Raw genomic sequence first — 21632 nt, forward strand, 5'->3', positions numbered from 1 at the left:
CCTCGTGCAGGCATCCAAACTCTGGTATTGCCTGGACTCAAATCCCGGCTCTGCCACTTACCACCAGCTGCCTCGGTTTCCCTATCTGTAAAAGGACACTGAGAGCACTGACCCATAGAGTTCTGGGGTTAAATGAGTTCATATTTGCAAAGTGCTTAAAGTAGAGCCTGGTCAGTATCCTACATGTGTCTAAGATACTAATCAAGTGGTTGGCGAACAGTAATGGGGAGCCTGCGTCCCAGTGGGAGTGTCTGGGTTCCTGGCTCTGGCTCCTGATTCCAGCTTCCTGCTGAACTGCCCCATAGGAGGCAGCAGGCAGCGGTGATGGGAGAGACCCAGATGGGAATCCTGGCTTCTGAATTGGGCCTGGCCCAGCCCCTGCCCCTGCCCTTGAGGGCATGGCGGGGGGGGGGGGGTGTGTGAACCAGCAAACGGAATGTATTCAGGAAGTGTCCACTAACACCCCTTGCCCGGTCCCCGCAGCCTGGCCCTCTGGTGTCACCACTGTGCTCTTGCTGTAATTTTGGCCGCAGGGAAAGGTAATGGGTCTTAATGAGCACCTGGACATTCCGGTTGGGGCTCCTGGCACTGTCACTTCTGAAAGGGTGGGGCTGGGCCGCCATCCCTGGGCACAGGACACACTAAGCGGGTGAGTGGCCACCACCCCTGGCAAGCTGTGTCATGCTCCTCTCAACCCCCACCCCTCCTGGACTGGGCTGCCAGGCAAAGGAATTCAGGGCAGCTCTGGTGCCCCCACAATGCCTGCTGGAGGGTTGTTTGACAAGTATCTTGTTTTGCTCCTTAGAAAGGGGGTTCCTGTTTTGGAGGAAGGGTGAGGTCTAACCCTCTTTTAAATTTTAAGATGTATTTATTCATTTGAAAGGCAGAGTTACAGAGAGGGGAGGGGGAGTGGGGAGGGAGGGAGGGAGGGAGAGGGGGCAGCTGCCTGCCTTGAGATTTTCTGGTTCATCTGTTCACTTAGCAAGTCCTGCCTTCTTACCTACTTACATGCTGAGACCACCCTCCTCCTCTTCCTCCTCCTCCCCTTCCCCCTCCTCCCCTTCCCCTCCTGGCGCCTTGCTCTTGAGCTCACAGTGTGTTGGCACCCACAGGGCTTGGCTAGCGGTGGTCACTTCAGCTCACTGCAGTCACCTTCAGGTCACTACAGAAAAACAGCAGAAGCCCAGAGAGGGTAGGCAGTTTGCCTAAGGCTGCCCCGCAGGAACACGGCTGGGAGGGGTTTGTGATCCAGCCCCAGGCTGCACCCAGTCCATTTTTCTTGTCTCCAACATCTCTGAGTTGATTACAGCTGCCGCCAGCTCACCTCCCCTGACCCTCTCAAGTTTGGGAAGTGAGTTGCGAGGCCAGCCCCCAGGGGTGAGGACAGGGCTGTACCCAGCTGCTTCACTTCTGGTTTGTCGGTCAGGGGGCGCGGCTGATCTCCTCCGTCCGCCATCCTTGGGACCCACGTTTGGAGGCATAACCCTCCCTTAACCAGCAGGGGCCTTCACAGATCTTGGGCTGGGTCTCAGGGCCTCATCAGCCCAAGACAGAAGAGCAGGAAAGGAGGCGAAGGGGTCCCAGCAAGGGCGGTAAATTCCAGGTTGCGTGGGTCAGTCCTGAGCTCCCGGGGACCAGGGCCACCGCCTGGTATCTGCGCAGGGAAGGCAGCTTTCAGGGTGCTACAGCTCCCTCCACCCCGTTACTGCTGCTTCTCAGAGGTCCTCGCCCTAGGTCTAAGAGGGTTACCTTGGGGAGACAGCCTGGCTTCCCTCAAGGGCTGGCTCTGAGCTCTGCCATTTACTAGTTACCCCATGTCAGGCCAGTTTCTTAACCCCTCTGAGCCTCAGTCTCATTTTCGAAATGGACATCAATCCTGACATCTACCCTCTCACCCCCAAAGTGGTCTGAATTTCCCAGCGCAAGTGCAGAGCTCAGCACCAGAAAATGTGTGCAAGGTTGACCCCTGGTGGCAGAAATGAAAACAGCAGCCCAGGAGCCACCCCTCCCCCCCCCCCCCCGGGGTGGGGGGTTCAGGGTGCCCTGGAAGAAACTTGTCCTGGTGAAGACATAGGCACAGTGGGCCCGAATAGAGGGATTCTCATGGAAGAACACTCGGAGTGGGTGGGCAACTGGCATAGAGGTTATGCTGCCACGTGGGACGCGCACAGTCCTTTATCAGAGTCCCAGCACCAATTCCCACTCCAGTTCCCTGCTATTGTGCACCCTGGGAGACAGAAGAAGGTGGCTCCAACAAATTGGGTCCCTGCCACTCCCATGGGAGACCCAGACTGAGTTCTCGGCCTCTGTTGTTATAGGCATTTGGGGAGCAGACCAGCAGATGGGAGACCTCTGCCTGCCTACCTTTCAAGGCTGGGGGCTGGGAATTTAATCCGGCTCTCCCACATGCATGGCAGAACTAAACCACGTGAGCCATCGCCAGTGTCTCCCAGGGCCTGCACTAGACAGCTGGAGTTGGAGCTGGTGCTGGGAACTGAACCCAGGCGTTCTGATGTGAGAGGTAGGCGTCTTAACTGTGAGGCTAAACACCACCCTGCAACCTCTGCTTAACTTAACACACTTTAATACAGTGTCTATTTGTGTCAGGTGCTACTTTATGTACCTTAAAATAACCCTAGTGGGTAATTACTGTTGTTGGCCTCATTCTCCAGATAGGTAGACTGAGGCACAAAGAGATTCAGTACCTTGCCGAAGGCCCCTGAGCTAATGAGCGGCAGAGCTGGGGGTGTTGGGCCAGATCAGCCTGTCTCCCCGAAGCCCCGCTGTCTGCTCTCTGCCGCTGTGTGTTGCAGTCTGAGCTGTCGACTTCAGCGTGCGCGGTGCACACACAGCCTCTGGCGGGCGGATTTCGTCGGTGGCTTCTCGTGAGGGAGAGCTCCCTCTGCTTGTTGTTACGGAAGAAGAGGGGTCGGCACTTGGACGAAGCGGTGGAGACACTGCTTTGGACACCTGCCTGCCACATCGCGGTGCTTGGCTTTGAGTCTTGGCAGCTTCCTGCCGACGCACAGCCTGGGGGGCAGCAGATGCTGGCCCAGGTGCTTCAGTTCCAGGCTCCTGGCTTGCGCCTGGCCCAGCCACTGCTCTCGCAGGCATCTCGGGGAATGAAGAAGATGGGGGTCTCTGTCTCTCAGTCCCTCTACTTTCAAATAAATAAACCAGTCAATAATTGTCTTAAGGTTCAGGGGAAAATAGAATGAAAAGAAGCCCATTTTTCAGAAATGAGAAAGGACCTGGTGACAGTATCCACTCCTCGACGGCTTTGCTCTGTCCCCAGGCCTCGGCTGGCCCGTGTGCTTGGGAGGGGAGCGTGGGCGCCCGGGTGGGCCGCTTTCCTATTGCTGTGGTCTCTGCTTCACAGTGTACTTTGAAGGCTGCACAGGCCGACCGAGGACGGCCTACTTCTCTGACGACTCTCGCTTCCAAGTGGGCACGGACGGCGTGATCACCGTGAAGCGGCCCCTGCAGCTGCACAGGCCGGAGACCAGTTTCCACGTCCACGCCTGGGACTCCAGCTACAGGAAGCTCTCCACCAAGGTCACGCTGAAGGCCGTGGGGCCGCACCGCAACCACCACCATCGCCATGTACGTCGGGGTGGGGGCTGGGAGGGTGGGGGTGGCCTCAGAAGTTCACGGTGCTTCCAGTCTGCTGTCCCGACCCTGAGGGCGTCTCCTGGGCACTGTGGGATGCTGAGCGGATGCCTGGGCTCAGTGGTCAGGCATCAGTAGTGCCTCCACCAGCTCCTGGCGTGGCCAACACCTCTTGGGGCAAAAATGACTCCCAGTCCAGAACTACTGGTCTACCTGACCTAATGCTGCCTGGGTTTTTGGCACTGGGGGATTGAATGGAACCGAATGGTGGGTGAAGGCTCGGCTGCTGTGTGGCATTGAATCCCAGCCCTCTCTTTGCCTTTCCAGTGGGGAGGGCCTTGGTAGAGAGAGGGATGAACCAGTGGGAAGCTGTGGCCCACTGGGCTGTGCTTTACCTGCTGGTCCCCGTGCTACAGGTTGGGTGTCCTTCTAAAATGCTTGGGACCAGAAGTGTTTCCGTTTCAGTTTCCAGGAGATTCGCATACACAGAACGAGATAGCTTGGCAGTGAGACCCAAGTCAAGATGCAGAACTTGCGTCTCATATCAGTCTCCCAGGCGCAGCCTGGAGTCAGTGTCACATTTTTCATCATTTTGTGCTTGGACGGAATTTTCTGCTTGTGTCATGTTGGAGCTCAAGAAGGGTTCCTTTCGAAAGGAGACTTCGCCGTGCATCTGGGTGCCTGGCCCCAGGTCTGCCCCACACCCGAGGCCCCGCCAGCGTCAGCCTTCAGATACACGGTCGGCCGCGAACATCGGCCGCGTGTCCGCCTAGGTTCTTGGCGAGGATGTTTCTGGAGAGCGTTGTTGCCCACAGCCAAGTGCGTTTGCCGGTTCTCAGCTGCTCCCCCTGCGCTTCCTCCCATCATGTCCGGGGGAAGTTCCCGCTGGGCTCGGAGCAAGGAAGCCTGCACAGTCAGCTCCTGTTTCTCTCTCTGAGACTCTTGGAATTTAATTGTCCCCCTGATTGATCCAGTTTTTCCCCCTGGTGTAATTAGAAAGACCAGAACAATGAGGCTCTTGGTAGAACCATAGTAACAAAGCTCCGTGACGCAGGGCTCCTCCGATTCACCCCATCATTCAGGTGAGAACGTTCCGCCTGATGGGGTTTTTTTGTTTGCTTGTTTTTGATTTACTTCTTTATGTGAAAGGCCAAGCAGCTTAGAGAGAGAGAGATCTTCCATCTAGTAGTTCACTGCCCAGCTGGCTGTAATGGCCGAGGCTGGGCCGGGCATCTTCTGCCACCTTCACAGGTGTATTGGCAGGCAGCTGGCTCCGAGGCTGAGGACTGGGGACTCCAACTGACACTCCGACAAGGGACAAGCCGGTTAAGTGGTGGCTTAATGCACTGTACCACCCGGCCAGCCCCAATCTGTGGATTCTGGCTGGGCAGCTGTGTGTAGAAGCCTCTCACAACCACACAACAATTGAGCTTGGTTCTTTTTGTTTTTCCACCCACTTCTGCCAACTTTGCCTCTACTTCCAAGGCTGCTGTATCAGGATTGGATTCAGAGTTTATTTTATGTAAAGCCCCAACTTACAATGCTTTATGCAAAATAACTCTTCATTCAAGTTAAGGAAGTCCAAGGATGAGTTGTGACCCCTGCTGATACAGGCTGTGCAGTCATCAACAGCCCGGGTGGCTCCTGTCTTTTCTGCTCCGCCATCTTCAGCGCATGGTTTCCATTCTCAAGGATACCACATGATCCAAGAAGGCTGCTGGAGCTCCAGTCATCACGCTTTCATTCTAGATGATAAGGAGAAAGGGAGAAAGCACAAAATGTCCTCCTCAGTTGTCTCTGCCATTTCAGAGACTTGTATGGAATTCTTAAGGAACAATTTTGCATATATCCCATCAATCAGATCTAGCACACCTAACTGTGGGAGAGAATTTGATTAATTAGCTTTTTTTTTTTTTTTTTTTTTGAGAATCCTTATTTATTTATTTGAGAGGCAAAGAGACAGAGATCTCCTGTTCACTGGTCTGCTTCCCAAATGTCTTAATAACCAAGGCTGGGCCAATCCAGAGCTGGAGCCAAGACTTCAGTGTGGGCTTCCTGTTGGGTGGCAGGGACCCAAGTAACTGAGTTAGCCCTTGCTGCGCATTAGCAGGAGGCTGGAGTCAGGACCGGAGCTGGGGCCTGGACCTCCCTGCTCTGATACGGGACGTGGGCTAAACACCCTCCCTTATGTTGTTTTCTTTTTGATAAGAAAGGAAGCAAGAGTATTGGTGGTGGGTGGCAGGCTCTATCGTGGGTCGTTCCAGGTTTGGTTTGTAGTGCAGAGGATCCTGTGGAGTCAGCTTACACTGGACTAGATATAATGAGAAGGGATGGCAGCTTGCTTTACCATGGGAAGTGGGGGGGGGGTTCATCTTCTCGGTCTGGGATCCGGTTTTTTGGGGGTCAATTCCATGTTCAGGGGCCAGCACTGTGGCATAGCAGGTAAAGCTGCCGCCTGCAGTGCCGGCATCCCATAGGGGCGCCAGTTCGAGTCTCGGCTGCTCCTCTTCCCATCTAGCTCCCTGCTAAGATGCCTGGGAGAGCAGGGGAAAATGGCCCAAGTCCCTGGGTCCCTGTACCTATGTGGGAGACCTGGAAGAAGCTCCTGGCTTCAGATTGGCCCAGCTACAGCTGTTGGGGTGTGAACCAGCAGAGGGAAGATCAATGTCTCTCTCTTTCTCCCTCTGCCTCTGCCTCTCTGTAACTCTTACAAATAAATAAATATTTTTAAAAAATTCCATGTTCAGTGAGCATGGGCGTGGTTCCCTTCCACGTCACACTTGAAGGGGTTCTGGCTGGGTGTTGCCTGCACAGTGCTCACTGTGCCCTGTGATCATTCCCTGATAATATTCTGCGGTCCTGAGGCCATCCTGTGATGCCTGTCTGCCGGCCCTGTCCTGCAGGCTGGCCCTGGGCTTCGGGCGGTGCCAAGAGTCACTCCCTGCACCGTGGGCACCAGTCTCAGCGCTGGGTGTGCAGTATCAGCGGCTCATTCGGTGCTTGCAAGTGCTAATAATATCCCTGCCTTAGCTGTTAGGAAGCTGTGGTGCGGAGCGGCGAGGACTCGGCCCGAGCCAGCAGGTTCGGCAGTGAGGAATCTAGCTGGCTGGGCTCCTCTCTAGGAGACGAGCACCAGGGTGGGGAGGACAGGGGCCCGTGGGTGTGCACAGTTGTGCCTGCCCGCCTGCATGTGTGCATCGCTGTGGGTGTATCTGCTCATACGGCGTGTGCATCGCTGTGCACGCATGTGCTCGTACGCACGCACACATGCAGACAGGCAGAACTGGGGAAGGGTTCTGGGGTGCCTCGGGCCCCATCTCATCTCTACCGAGTACACCTGGAATCATTGAGAGCCAGGAAGTAGGACTTGAATCGCACCTGGCAAATGGCCGTGGGTGGGGTGGGAGCTGGGGTTTGCTCTGCAAACGTGACTGTTACCGCGTTGCACTTGGAAGCGCTCCAGTGATTTGGAAGCTGTTTTCCTGCACTTTGAAGTGCTCCAGTGACTTGGGTTTTCCTTCCCTCTTCAGCCCAGGTTTCCCTGCGTGTGCATGAAAACCCTTCAATCAGATTGTTTCCATCCCAACAGCTTCCCTTAGAACAGTGGCAACCCTGTGGGTGCGCCACGGTGAGGTGAACCGCAGGGTGGTTCGTAGGATCCATTCCCCACCCTTACTAGTACGGCCGACAACTCTGCTCTGGGGCCCTGGAATCCTGGGAAAGGCAGAAACAAAGAGAAAATGGAACACCCCCCCCCCCCCCGAGCTTCTGGCAGTTGCATCATCCCTGGTATTAACTCACTACTGCATCGTGTCGCTGGAAGATGGACAGATGCCTTGTTTAGGCTGGAGCTCACTTGTGAGTTCTCATCAAGCCTTGCAACCTGTCTGTGTGTGCTTGGTAATGACTTGGACCCCAGACACCACGAAGGGTCAAGCGGGAACACGGTCTTACGCGGCCAAGGGGTTCGTGCGTTTTGTGTTGCCCGTTCTTTTTGGAGAATGTGTATCTCACTGGTCATTGATCAGAGAGGGTGTCACTAAGTGAAAGCCACACTCTGCCTTAGAGAGACCAGATGACGCCTCCTGGATGAGGTGGGCCGTCGGACCTGTAGTGTCGCTCCTGAATTCTCATTTTTGTTCCTCCTCTTTCCTTGAAGGAGTCTTCCCCTGGAGCCAGCACGGAAGTGCTCACGTTTCCCGACTCCCACCATGGTCTCAGAAGACAGAAGAGGGACTGGGTTATTCCTCCCATCAGTTGCCCAGAAAATGAAAAAGGCCCATTTCCTAAAAACCTGGTCCAGGTAAGGAGGGCAGTTCTCTATTTGGGAGAAATCGAGCAGAGCAGCACCGGGGAGAGAAGGGGAGGAGACCTGACCGGGGGAGGGGTGTCGTTGCTCAGCGGCCCTGTTTGCTTTTGGCTCCTGCCTTCAGATCAAGTCCAACAGGGACAAGGAGACCCAGGTCTTCTACAGCATCACCGGCCAGGGAGCCGACACGCCGCCTGTTGGTGTCTTCATCATCGAGAGGGAGACGGGATGGCTGAAGGTGACGGAGCCTCTGGACCGAGAACACATCGCCAAGTACACGGTGAGTGCCTCCGAGGAGCTTGGTTGACAGTGGGTTGGCTTCCGTCCAGAATCTAGGTCAACCCAGATCAGATCCCCGACATGGGAGGGGCTCGACCTGTTGCCAAGGAGACGAGACAGGGGCACCCGGGACAATTTGAAGTTGTGAATTGTTTTCCTTTTAGGAGAAAGGGGGGGACAGTGCCCTCGTACCATGCGTGAGTTTAGACCCAGGATATCAACCTGCTCTTGGCTTAAAGGAGCAGTGGTGACACTGGGGGAAGAACCAGTTCCGGGACTTGGTAGCAGGCAGTGTGGGTTTGGGGCGGCTGGAGGGAACGTGTTGGTGCACGTGCAGAGGGGTCTGGGGCAACTCCAGACTGGATGGCTTTATCCCTTCTGGGCCTGATGCCCTGGTCCTCGGGGTGGGAAGCAGAAGGGGGTCAGGATCTCACTGAAGCAGCAGCCCAGGTCTCAGAGTAGAAGTCGCAGAGGCCGGAGGATCCCACACTGCCCTGGCCAGGCCCATCCTCTGCCTCTTCATCCTCGCCGGGGCCCGAGTAACCTTCCACTGGCTCCTGCAGCTCTTCTCTCACGCCGTGTCATCGAACGGGAACGCCATTGAAGACCCGATGGAGATCGTGATCACGGTGACGGACCAGAACGACAACAGGCCCGAGTTCACCCAGGAGGTCTTCAAGGGCTCGGTCATGGAAGGCGCGCTACCAGGTCTGTCCAGGACGAGCGGCTGGTTGCCTGGAGCCGGGGTCAGGCCCCTGACGCGGACCCTTGCTGTGGACAGAACTTGTTTGGGAGCCAGTGTGTGTGTGTGTGTGTGTGTGTGCACATGCAACACAACCTAGCCTCAGGAATGTGCGACTGATGGAGCAGTGACAGCCACCTCCCCCCCTGCCTAACACAGCAGTGCTTGTGTATTGCTCTTTGTTCTTCTAAGGTTTATTATTTGAAAGTCAGAGTTAGCCATCAGTTTTCCGTCTGCTGGTCCACTCCCCAGACAGCCACAACCATCAGGGCTTAGCCAGGCAGGAGCCAGGAGCTTCATCCAGGTCTCCATGTGGGTGGCAGGGGCCCAAGCGCTTGGGCCATCTTCTGCAGCTTTTCCCAGCCCATTAGCAGGGCACTGGATCGGAAGTGGAACAGCTGGGACTCAAACCAGGACCCATATGGGATGCCAGCATCGCAGGTGGAGCCTTACCTGCTTTGCCATAGCCACATGTGCTGCTCACACAACATGCTGAGCCATGTTAAGCGATGACAGAGTGTCTCCCAGGTGGCTGAACCGGTTTACATTCCCACCAGTAATATAGATCCTGGGCTTACTGGACATTTTGGCGTTTGCCTACCTGTCGTGTGATTATGTCTTAGTGCAGTTTAAAAGGGCATCTCAGTGATTACCAGTGAGCTACACAACTTTGCTAGCCACTTGTGTTTCTTTTTCAGGACTGTGTGTGTGTGTGTGTGTGTGTGTGTTTCTGTTGGGCTGGTTGTGTTCCCTAGTGATCCTTTTCCTAACTGTGTAGTTGTTTAAAAAAATTTTACTTATTGAGGGATAGAGAAAGAGCACTCCCATCTGCTGATTTACTCCCCAAATACCCACAACATCTGGAGCTGGCCAGGCTGAAACCAGGGGCCAGGAACTCCAGGTCTCCCATATGGGTTGCAGGGACCCAAGTACTTGGGCTATCACCTGCTGCCTCCCAAGGTGCAGTAGCAGGAGGTGGAGTCGGGAGCAGAGCCAGGACTTGAAGCTAGGCAACTCCAGTGCCTACTCAGTGCCTTAGCCACTGGGCCAATTGCCTGCCCCCTTGTTGATTTTTTTTTTTTTAAAGATTTTATTTATTTGAAAGGCAGAGTTAGAGAGGTGGAGAGAAAGAGAGAGAGGTCTTGTATCTGCTGGTTCACTCCCCAAATGGCCACAACGTCAAGAGCTGGACCAACCTGAAGCCAGGAGCTTCTTCCAGGTCTCCCATGTGGGTGCAGGGGCCCAAGGACCTGAGCCATCTTCCACTGTTTTCCAGGCGCATTAGCAAGGACCTGGATCAGAAGTGGAGAAGCTAGGACTTGAACTGGCTCCCATATGGGATGCTGGCACTGCAGGCTGGGGCTTTAACCCTCTATGCCACAGTTGCTGGGCCCAAACCCTACCCTGTTGATTTTTAAGCATTATTTAGATGTTCTAGATACTAGACTAGACACTAGTCTCTTGTCAGTCACACGTGTTAATGAGTATTTTCTTCCACCTTGAAGGCAATGATCTCAAATTACCATGCACTCCAATAAAGCTGCAATGACAAGCCAAGTGTGGAAAGTTCTGGAATGTTTTCTTTCTTTCTCTCTCTGTCTCTCTCTCTCTTTTTCTTTTAAGGTTTATTTATTTGGAAGGCAGAGGAAAACAGGAGAGATTGATTGATTGATTGTTCATCTTCTGGCCCACTGCCCAGATGGTTGCAATGGCCATGGCTAGACCAGGCTTAAGCCAGGAGCCTGGAAACTCCATCCAAATCTCCCACCTGGGTGCAGGAACCAAGCACTCAGGTCATCTTCCGCCGCCTTCCTTGGCACATTAGCAGGGAGCTGGATCAGAATTAGAACAGCCGGGGCTCAAACTGGTGCTTGTACATAATGCCAGCATTGCAGATAACAGCTTCAGGCATCACACTACAAGGCCAGTCCCTGGATTTTTCTTATCTTTGATGCCATTCACTCAGTAAAGCCACATCACAAAGTGTTGTAGAGATATTTAGTCCTCAGATTCACCTCTGCGTGCTGCCCGAAATGTGTGTTGGAAAAGTTGGGTCCTCGTTTGGCTGGATGCTTTCTTCCTCCCCTTGCGCTTTAGTGAGAACGTCAGAGAATTGGCATCAGCTGCTGGTGGGGGAGCCTGGCTGTCGCAGGCATCCGGGGAGTTAACTGGTGGGAAGGAGCTCGCTCCGTCCGTCTCTAACTCAACGGATAAAGTAAAAGTTCAGCACTCAGGGCCCAGGAGCTGGGACGTGACCGCATCGAAGCTGCCCTCTGTCCTGTGGGCACGAAGTCGGCCCCAGGGCGGCCGTCAGGTTCCCAGCCTGATTGCGTCTTCTTCCCCGGGGCAAACAGGAACGTCCGTGATGCAGGTCACGGCTACGGACGCGGACGATGACGTGAACACCTACAATGCTGCCATCGCCTACGAAATCCTCAGCCAGGAGCCCGAGCTGCCGCACAAGAACATGTTCAGGATCAACCCGCAGACCGGAGTCATCAGTGTGGTCACCACCGGGCTGGACCGAGAGGTCAGGAGGACCCAGGGGACATGGAAGCGGCTGTGTGGTTGGCTAAATCCCGTGGCAGTGCGAGGCCACTTGTCCCAGAGCGGCGGCCGCTGCCCCCGTCCTAACCCGAGTGTGCTTGGTCTCCGCAGACGTACCCCGAGTACACCCTGGTCGTTCAGGCTGCTGACCTCCAAGGCGAGGGCTTGAGCACCACGGCGGAAGCGGTGATCACGGTCACTGACATCAACGACAACCCTCCCGTCTTCAACCCCACCACGGTAATCTCCCAGCGGTGCTGCTGCCCTCTGTTTGGGAGCCGAGCTTCCCCACTGCTCTGGGGAGGTCCTGCGTGCGCTCCCCAGCCCGGGCGATGCCGACTTAGAACCTGGAGGCCAACGCTCCGGCCTGGCCGTTGTGCTCGGGCATCTTTTTTCCCATCTCTGGCCCCGAGGCCCCTTGGTGGAGGACCGCGAAGATGCAGACAGCGCCCCTCAAAACCATGTCCTTGCCTCGCGTGTCCTTGTTGCGGATCTTACAGGGGTTCATTTACTCGCTGGGCAAATGTTTCCTGCTTGCAGCTGCACACTGTGGCGTGCGCTGGAGGCATCCTCACAGACAAAGCACACACAGGTTCTGTTCTACAGCTCAGCGTCTAGCCGGGGAGATACTGAGTAGTTTGCATGCCTTACTGAATACCAAGTATAATAAATGCATTCTGGAAGAAGGCACCGAGGGCCGAATGGAAGAACTTACTGTATTAGTTAGGAGTTGAGTTATTGGCTGGCTACATAGGCCTGATTATGTAAACAAATAGGGTTGACTCTTTTTTTTTCTCTAATGTGGCAAAAAGCCTGCAGGTAGATGGGGTACGCTTTGCTGAGGCCACTTGTCACCTTAGTGTGGTGACAGCAAAGACCCCAGGGAAGAAAGCCAAACAAGGCAGGTGTCCAGGAGCTCGTGGGTAGAGGGGAGAATGTTAGAATTTGTCCTTGGGCACAAAGGTGCCCTCACGACCAAACTCTGGATGGAGATGACTGATGGAGGGTGCACGGGGGTGGAGCTGGACCGCAGTGTCCATGCGGGGCTTAGGTCACTGCCCCAGCTGGGTTGGCAAGCTCTCGGGGACTTGGGGAGCCAGGGCCTTGGAGAGCTATGCACAGGGTAGCTGGCCTGGCCTGTTGTACCAGGCCTCCTGCAGGCTCCGTTAGCCCCCTGGGCCCCGGGCACCCTGGGCCTCTGCATACCGGGATGACCTGTTCCTCCCTTGGCTCTGCAGTACGTGGGCCAGGTGCCCGAGAACGAGGCCAACTACCTGGTTGCCACGCTCAAAGTGACCGACAAAGATGAGCCTAACACCCCGGCCTGGGAGGCTGTGTACACCGTATTGAACGATCCTGAGGGCCAGTTCATTGTCACCACGGACCCGGCCACCAATGACGGCATCCTGAAGACAGCCAAGGTTTGTGCAGTGCCGGGAGGGGACGTCCCCCAGCTGTTCCCACCAACCCCCACCCCCCGGTCTTCTCTGGTGTCGGTCAGCGTTTGCTGAACCAGGACCTGGTGCGATGGCGTAGGGGTCGTAGTGACCTGCAGGCCAAGCGGAAGAGGATGTCCTGTCTGCTTTCCTGTGCTCCTTCCCAGACCACACTCCACCTCCTTTTGCAAACGGCAGGAAGCAGGGTTCCGGAGGCAGAGACAGACACAGAGCCCTCTCATCCACTGAGTCACTCCTCAAATGCCCGAAACACTTGAGGCTGGAGCAGGCCAAATGCGGTAGCCTGGAACTCCATCCAGGTCTCCGGCGTGGATGGCGGGGAGCCAAGTGCTTGGGGGTCACCTCCTGCCTCCACAGCGCACGTTAGCAGGAAGCTGAGATGGAATCCAGGCGCTCCATGTGGGATGCCAGAATTCCGGTTGCATCCTAACTGCTGAGCAGATACAGCCGTCCTCGAGAAGCGTCTTAGAGATGTGAAAACCGAGACGTTTTTGCTGAAGGTAGTCATGGAGGTCATGGGCGCCTGGCCCAAGCCCAGAGCTTCAATTTCCGTTTGAGCGAGCAAGCAGCCAGGTGTGAGAACTGCTGGTATGGACTAAGTAACAGCCATTGCTCTAATCTTTTTCTTGATATACAATTTTTTAAAGCTGCTGCTGCTGCTTTTTTTTTTCAAAGATTATTTGTTTGGAAGGCAGAGTTAGAGAGAGAGAGAGAGGGAGAGAGAGGAGAGAGAGAGAGAGAGAGAGAGAGATCGATCGATCGATCGATCTTCCCTCTGCTGGTTCTGCTTCATTCTCCAAACGGCTGCAATGGCTGAGGCTGGGTCAGGTCAAAGTCAGGAGCCCGGAACTCATCAGTGCAGGGGCCCAGGCCCTCGGGCATCTCCGCTGCCTTCCCCGCACCCCGGCAGGGAGCTGGACCTGAAGCCCGGCCTTGTTCCGTCCTCAGGGCTTGGACTTCGAGGCGAAGCAGCAGTACATTCTCCACGTGACCGTGCAGAACGCCGTCCCCTTCGAGGTGGCCCTCCCCACCTCCACGGCCACCGTGACTGTGGACGTGGTGGACAGGAACGAAGCCCCCATCTTTGTGCCTCCCGAGAAGAGGGTGGAGGTGCCCGAGGACTTCGGCGTGGGGCTAGAAATCACATCCTACACCGCCCGGGACCCGGACACATTCATGCAGCAGAAGATAACGTAAGTGTGCTTCCCCAGCTGCCAGGCAACAGCTGGTGTTTTATGTACACATGCAGACATACGTGTTATTTTATAACCTTACCCATGTAATTGTATGTGATGTTTCATGGCTACTTATCAGTAAGACCTTTCTCGTGTTTAGTTTACTTTTTAAAAAAGTTTTATTCATTTATTTGAAAGGTAGAGTGAAAGAGACAGGAAGAAAGAGAATCTTACAACCACTAGTTCTCCCCAAATGCCCACAACAGCCAGGACGGAGCCAGGCTGCAGCCAGAGCCTTGAGCGCCATCTGGGTCTCCCATGTGGGTGACACGAACCCAAGCACTTGGGCCATCTCCTGCTGCCTCCCAGGTACAGTCCCGAGGAGGGACTGTAGCCCAGGCACTGCAGAGTGGAATGTGGGTGTCCTAAGTGGTATCTTAACTCCTGGGCCAAACTCCTGCCCCAACCCCAGGTCCTGTAGTGTTTGTGGAGCCCCTTGGGCCTGGAACAAAGATGACTTCCTGGGGCTGGCCTTGAGGTATAGTGGATAAAGCTGCCACCTGCAATGCTCTACCCACTGCGGTGCCAGCACCGGTTCGCATCCTGGCTGCTCCACTTCCAATGAGCTCCCTGATAATGTGCCTGGGAAAGCTGCAGAAGATGGCCCCTGCACCCACGTGGGAGATCAAGATGAAGTTCTGTACTCCTGGCTTCCACCTGGCCCAGCCCCTGCCATTGCAGCCATTTGGGGAATGAACCAGGCAATGGGAGACCAGGCTGTCTCTGTCTGTCTCTCTTTATGTCTGTCAGTCTGCCTTTCAAGATCTTTTGACAAAAATGGTATTGTTGAAAAAGAAAAGGCAGGCTGAGGAATGGTTCAGAATTCATGGGCAGCAGAGAGATAGGCCCACTGAGTGCCAGGCATGACCCTGAACCAGGAAGGGTGCCGGCTAAACATCGCCCTCTTGAGAAAACTGACCATTTGAATATGTGTCATTTATTTAACGATAGTATCTATCAAAGTTTTAGTTCCTGAAATTAAAAGTTGTTGTGCAAGCAAATGGCTTTGTTCTTGGGAGATAAGACGTAGATGAAAGCGTCAGAGTACAGGAATGTGATGTCTGCACCTGAATCTCTGGTGCTGGGCAGGATGAGAAATGGTGTGTGTCAACGTGTGCGTCAGCCGAGGCTGTGTGTGTGTGTGTGTGCCGGGGGGAAGGGCAGGTGCAGGCGCCGGCGCCCGGCCCAGACCCGGCCAGTGACGGCTCTGCGGGGCTGAGCGGAGTGGCTCAGTGCTGGGGCAGGCGCCTTGGCCTTTTGCAGCCGTGCCCACGCTCAGCCCGAGCTCGCGCCTTTTCAGGTATCGGATTTGGAGGGATGCCGCCAACTGGCTGGAGATTAACCCAGAGACGGGTGCCATCTCCACGCGGGCGGAGCTGGACCGGGAGGACACAGACTATGTCAAGAACAGCACGTACACGGCGCTCATCATCGCCACGGACAACGGTGCGTCTGGAAGCATGTGCTCACTGCTCGCCGTGTGTCCCTGAGCCGCATCCGGCTCGTGTGACAGTCAGATAATCTGGGTCCCGCAGAGGCCCCTCATCACCAAGGGAGCCAGATTGATAGCTCAGGTCCAACCCTTAAAACTCGCGAGAATGGGGCTGACTGCTTGATTTTTAAACCCCTGACTTCTTTAAGTTAATTTTACTTCCTTATTTTTCTCAGCTTTATATCCATAGCTCTTTTTTTTTAATATGAAAGGGGGAATAAAGATTTATTTATTTATTTATTTACTTATTTATTTGAAAGGCAGAGTTACAGAGGGAGAGACAAAGAAGTAGAGCAGCCAGGACTTGAACCAGTGGCCGTTTGGGATGCTGACATTGCAGCTGGCAGTTTAACTTGCTGTACCATAGTGCCAGCCCCAAACATGCCTTTTAATGGAAGGTCTAAGAGGAGAAGGAAGTTTCTTTAGAAAATCTATTAGTGTATTTAAATAAAAATTTTTAAAATTCATTTTACATGATAAATGCTCATTTGTCACAGGAATATTCACAGGACCAGTGTTGTGGTATGGCAGATTAAACCTCCTCTTGCAACATTCGAGTTCCACATCAGAGTGCAGGTTCAAATCCTGCCAGTTCCAATTCTGATATAGCATCCTGTTACTTCCCCTGGGAGGGCATTGGAAGATAGCTAAAGTGCTTGCCCTGAGGCCATTGGAGAGTATGCCAGCAGATGGAAAATCTCTCTCTGTGTCTGTCCTTTCTCTCTCTCTTGCTCTTTCAAATAAATAAAAGTTTTTTTAAAAAAAGTTACGTGCAGAGACATCCTTGGTGTGGGCGTAACTTGAGCAATGTCAGCATGGGAGGCAGCGTGTCAGCCACCTGCTCAGCTTCGAGTGAGTGGCTGGGGTGGGCAGGACAGAGCCCCATGGCTAGGGCAGGGCCTGGTGAGGCGCCGGCCGAGACCGGGCCTCGTGGGAGGCAGCGAGGGCGCTCGTGCGTTCCTGAGCCGTGACATTTCCTGTCTGTTTTCCCTCAGGTTCCCCACTTGCCACCGGCACTGGAACCCTTCTCCTGATCCTGTCTGACGTGAATGACAACGCGCCGGTGCCTGACCCACGCAGGATGGACTTCTGCCAGAGGGACCCACAACCTCAGCTCATAAACATCATCGATCCCGACCTTCCTCCCAATACCTCCCCCTTCACCGCAGAGCTCACGCACGGGGCCAGCGTCAACTGGACCATTGAGTACAGTGACCCACGTAGGTGCTGAGCGGTCTCCCGCACACCCGGCTCTGGTGGCCTTCTTCCTCCCCCCACCCCCCGCCTCCTCCGACCCGGCTTCTTCCGAGTGTCCCTTCTCACCCCCTGTCCCTTCTGCATTTGGGGCATCGCACCAGGGGCCCTTCTCTTTCCTGGTATCCAACTTGGAGACGCGCTGCCCCATAATCGGAAAGCCCGGCAGGTCTCCCTCCCTGTGCTCAGCATTGGAAGCCCTTTATTCTAGAATGAGCTCCTCTCCCCCCGCCCCCGCCTGCCCCATCGCTGATTGGGTCACCTTCCCCAGGTCAAGAGTCTATCATTTTGAAGCCAAAGAAGACTTTAGAGCTGGGCGACTACAAAATTAACCTGAAGCTCGCAGACAACCAGAACAAAGACCAGGTGACCACCCTGGATGTGCTCGTGTGTGACTGCGAGGGCGCCGTCAACAACTGCATGCGGGCCACATACGTGGAAGCGGGCCTGCAGGTCCCCGCCATTCTGGGCATTCTCGGAGGAATCCTGGCTCTGCTCAGTAAGTGCAGCTGCGGGCCTCTCGGCCTCGACTTCCTGTGCGGGGCGGTTCCCTGGGCTCCAGGTTAACATGATCAAGGCAGGAGACTTTCCAGAACAGTGGCTCAAAGAGAATAGAATTCTGTCTCTTAGCCAGCATTTCAGAGGCGACTGCTCAGCCTGCGAGGCGGCCCTATCTGTGGAGTGAGCAGGGCACCCAGGTTCCTTCTGTTTGGTTTGTTCCCTGCCTGAACTCGAGTGCATCCAAGGCGTGCATGCTCTGGTCCAGTGGATCTGGCCTGGGGCCTCAGAGTCTGATTTCTCACCAGCTTCCGGGTGGTGGCAGCATTGCAGGCCCTTGGACCACAGGCAGATGAGCAAGGCCTCAGTTCTGTGTGGGTGGGGCCTGTTTGCAGCCGGTGATGTCTTATACAGCCCCGTCCACAGTGGGGAGACAGCCCCTGGCACAGGTACGAGTGCCCCATGTTCCAGGTGACCAGTCGTGGGCCAGGGCAGTACATTGGCATCTTTCTGATTTCACAAACAGTGGGTAGGTTGGGTCCTGTCATCTGAAACCTCCCCCAGGGTGAGCATTGGGTGGCACAGGGAGTGAAGCTGCTGCTTGCCATATCAGAGCGCCGGTGAACTTCTCACTTCTGATCCTGCTTCCTGGTAAGGCACCAGCGGAGGCTCAGTTAGGAGGATGGCCTGATGCTTGGACCCCTGCCACCCACATGGAGTTCCTGGCTCTTGGCTTCAGCTTAGCCCAGCCCTGGTTGTTGTGGCTATGGTGGAGTGAACCAGTGGATGGAAGATCCCTTTCTCTTTCTTGTACTCTGCCTTTCAAATAAAAATGAACAACTGTTAAAAGATAAAACTGGGGGCCTGCGCTGTGGCGTAGTAGGCTAAGCGGCCTCCTGCAGCGCTGGCATCCCATATGGGCGCCAGTTCATGTCCCGGCTGCTCCTCTTCCGATCCAGCTCTCTGCGATGGCTGAGGAAAGCAGTAAAAGATGGGCCAAGTTTTTGGGCCCCTGTACCTGTGTGGGAAGAGGCTCCTGGCTCTTGCTTTTTTGGCTTCAACCTGGCCCAGCCTCAGCCATTGCAGCCATTTGGGGAGTGAACCAGTAAATGGAAGACCTCTCCTTCTCTCTATAACTCTACCTCTCTAATAAATTAATAAAATATATATGTATGTATACAAAATTAAGTATTCCAAAAATAGTCCCAAGACCAGGTGGAAATTACACAGATTTTAGGGCTTGCTTATATAATTTTTATCTAAGGAGAAGATTAAAAAACATTCTGTGGGTTACCCGTGGTTGGGTAGCAATAATATCCACAAATCAGTCTCGTCTAGGCTGACCTAACAGCTCTGCTCCTAACTCTAACTCCTGGTCTCTCCATCCCTTCTACCCTCGGAGGACCTCTCCTCTCTCCCTCGGTCACACCGGGCTCGCTCCTGCCTCGGGGCCTTTGCTGTTTCCTGTGTGGGAAACAGTTGACCCAGATGAGGGGCACTGACAGCGAGGGCCTTCTGAAAGTTCAGGGCCCCGTTTGGATTCACGTCACAAGTGTCGTATGGCGTCTGGCACCTTCAGGCACGTGTACATCCTGTGGGTTGACATCCATGAGTGTTTCATTTATTTTCCAACATTTAAAAAAATTGCTTTTTTAATTTATTAGGAAGGCAGAGTGGCCGAGACATAGATAGAGAGATCTTGCCTGTGCTGGTAGCTGAGGCTGAGCCAGGCTGCATCCAGGAGCCGGGAATGCCACCATCCGGGGCTCCCCTGTGGATGGCAGGGTCCCCAGGTACTTGAGCCATCACCTGCTGCCCCCCAGGGCGCTCATGAGCAAGAAGCCGGATCAGAAGCCGAGTTGGGACCCAAACCCAGGCCTCTCCGTATGTGATGTGGGCCCCCAAACAAGCATGTTACAGGCAGCTGCTGCCCGTGGCTGTGCGGGGTCAGCAGGCGCCCACTCTCCAGCTGCCTTTCCCACGACGCTCATCACCCTTGTTCTCCCTCTCCCCGCCACAGTCCTGGTTCTGCTACTGCTGCTGTTTGTCCGGAGGAGAGGGGTGGTCAAAGAGCCCTTACTGCCCCCAGAGGACGACACCCGGGACAACGTGTATTACTACGACGAGGAAGGAGGCGGAGAGGAGGACCAGGTGCGCTTTTCATGTTCAGTGGTGCTCCTGTGATTTGGAAGAAGTGCTGATTCCCAGGGGAAGGCATCTGAAATAGCTCTGTGCTGCCTCGTGTACTGCTTTCAAAAGCCTTGCCCGAGAAAACAGGCTCTGTCATCAGCCTTCATCATCGTAGCTACCATGGCGACCGTTCACTGATCACTTGCTGTTCTGTACTGAGATGAGGGAGCCGAGGCCCAAGGTCACACAGCCAGGAGGAGGTGGCCCCGCTGTTCTGGCTCCACAGCCCACTGTTCTGAGGCGCATGTCCCTCACTGTCGCCCCCCAGTGGTAGTTCAGGCACCAGCCAAAACCATAATCCACCAACTGCACATAGCCCTATGTCTGTGGCTACTGCTTTTTTGTCTCCTGATTACCTTTTTTTCCTTTTACCTTTTTCTCCAAAGGACTTTGACTTGAGCCAGCTGCACAGAGGCCTGGATGCTCGGCCCGAAGTCATTCGCAATGACGTGGCCCCGACCCTCATGAGTGTGCCCCAGTACCGCCCCCGACCTGCCAATCCTGACGAAATCGGGAACTTCATTGATGAGGTATGCAAGCCGAATCCAAAAGGCTCTTGGGATTTTTTCCCTTGCCCAATCTCCGAATCCTTTAACCTAAGAACTGCGTGAAAGAATTTAGTTGATCTAGAAAATGTGGTTTGGTTTCATTAATGGACCCCTGTGTATACCACTACCAGCTGGGGCGTGACATTGAGTGTGTATTGCAGGTCTCCCTGAGAGCTGAGGAAATAGTATCCACACTGTAAGTGTCAGAAATTCATTCAGCTCCAAACAGGAGAAGCATAAGCAGATAGGAGTAGATTTATCTCCCGTGAACAGAAGGGTGAGGACGCACCTCACCTTCCTACCCCATCATCATAGCCTGTAGATCCTTGCTCTCATGCTTGTTGCCTCATGATCACAAAAGGGTTGCCCTGCTTTCATGCATTTAGTTTGGGGAAAGATGAGAAGGAACTGGGAGTGGGGCTGAACAGAGTCCGGGAAGGGAATGTCGCCACCTACTGTCTCACTCAGGGACTGCAGTGACTTCCAGGGCTTGCCTGATGGTCCAGCGGCCCTCACGGCTGGTTTATGCTTGGCGGGGGCTTGTTTTGCTTTAGCTCGATGGGAGTTGCTGTCACTGTCACTTTGCAAGGCACAGCAGCGGGCCAGGGGACCCTTGGAGAAAAGGAACGGAAAGGCCCTGTGTAACCATCACTCTCTATCCAGGTCCTTTTCACCACTAACAATCAGTGGTAGAGCATGATATTTAGTTGTAGTATTTAGAGAAAAATTATAGGGATTAAGTTATTGCTATTTTGGCCAGCACCGCGGCTCACTAGGCTAATCCTCCACCTGCGGTGCTGGCACACCGGGTTCTAGTCCCAGTCGGGGTGCCAATTCTGTCCCAGTTGCCCCTTTTCCAGGCCAGCTCTCTGCTGTGGCCCGGGAGTGCAGTGGAGGATGGCCCAAGTCCTTGGGCCCTGCACCCGCATGGGAGACCAGGAGGAGGCACCTGGCTCCTGGCTTCAGATCAGCGCAGCACACCGGCTGTAGCGGCCACTTGGGGGTGAACCAATGGAAGGGAGACCTTTCTGTCTCTCTCTCTGTCTAACTCTGCCTGTCAAAAAAAAAGTTATTGCTATTTTAAAAGTATAAATTATATGTTAAGGGAGGGTGGATTGCAAAGCTGAGGGCAGTCATTGTAACTCAGTGGCTTAAACTGCTTCTTGGGATACCCACGGCCCATCCTGGGCAGCAGCATCAGATTAGGACCCAAGCCCTTGGTCTCTGGCAGTCACATGGGAGACCCGGATGAAGCTCCTGGCTGCTGGCTTCAGCCTGGCCCGGCCCTGGCTGTCAAAGCCACTGGGCAGTGAACAGCGATGGAAGCTAGTTCTCCCTCTCCCTGTCCTCCTTCTGCCCTTCTCTCCCACTTTGCCTTTCAAACAAATAACACAAAAAAAACATGAAAAAGACTCGGTTCCAGCAACCCCAGGCACGGGGCTCCGCTCCTGACCGCCCTGTCCCGGAGTGAC

At 54.6% G+C, this 21632-nt stretch overlaps 1 protein-coding gene across 2 annotated transcripts in view; it reads left to right on the forward strand.

The window, feature by feature from the left end:
- CDH1 (cadherin 1) overlaps window positions 1-21632 on the forward strand; it is a 66950-nt gene that overhangs the window by 43032 nt on the left and 2286 nt on the right. For both annotated transcript variants that reach the window (XM_002711639.6, XM_089320382.1), the window contains exons 3-15: window positions 3380-3603; window positions 7769-7912; window positions 8043-8198; window positions 8761-8905; window positions 11294-11469; window positions 11598-11726; window positions 12725-12907; window positions 13892-14136; window positions 15479-15624; window positions 16666-16890; window positions 17196-17423; window positions 19443-19573; window positions 19999-20142. In XM_002711639.6, coding sequence (XP_002711685.2) covers window positions 3380-3603; window positions 7769-7912; window positions 8043-8198; window positions 8761-8905; window positions 11294-11469; window positions 11598-11726; window positions 12725-12907; window positions 13892-14136; window positions 15479-15624; window positions 16666-16890; window positions 17196-17423; window positions 19443-19573; window positions 19999-20142 — 2276 coding nt within the window. The remainder of the gene's footprint in view (window positions 1-3379; window positions 3604-7768; window positions 7913-8042; window positions 8199-8760; window positions 8906-11293; window positions 11470-11597; window positions 11727-12724; window positions 12908-13891; window positions 14137-15478; window positions 15625-16665; window positions 16891-17195; window positions 17424-19442; window positions 19574-19998; window positions 20143-21632) is intronic.

This window comes from Oryctolagus cuniculus, chromosome 18, assembly GCF_051225735.1.
Source record: "Oryctolagus cuniculus isolate XC-2025 breed Fujian yellow rabbit chromosome 18, ASM5122573v1, whole genome shotgun sequence".
Lineage (NCBI taxonomy): Eukaryota > Metazoa > Chordata > Mammalia > Lagomorpha > Leporidae > Oryctolagus > Oryctolagus cuniculus.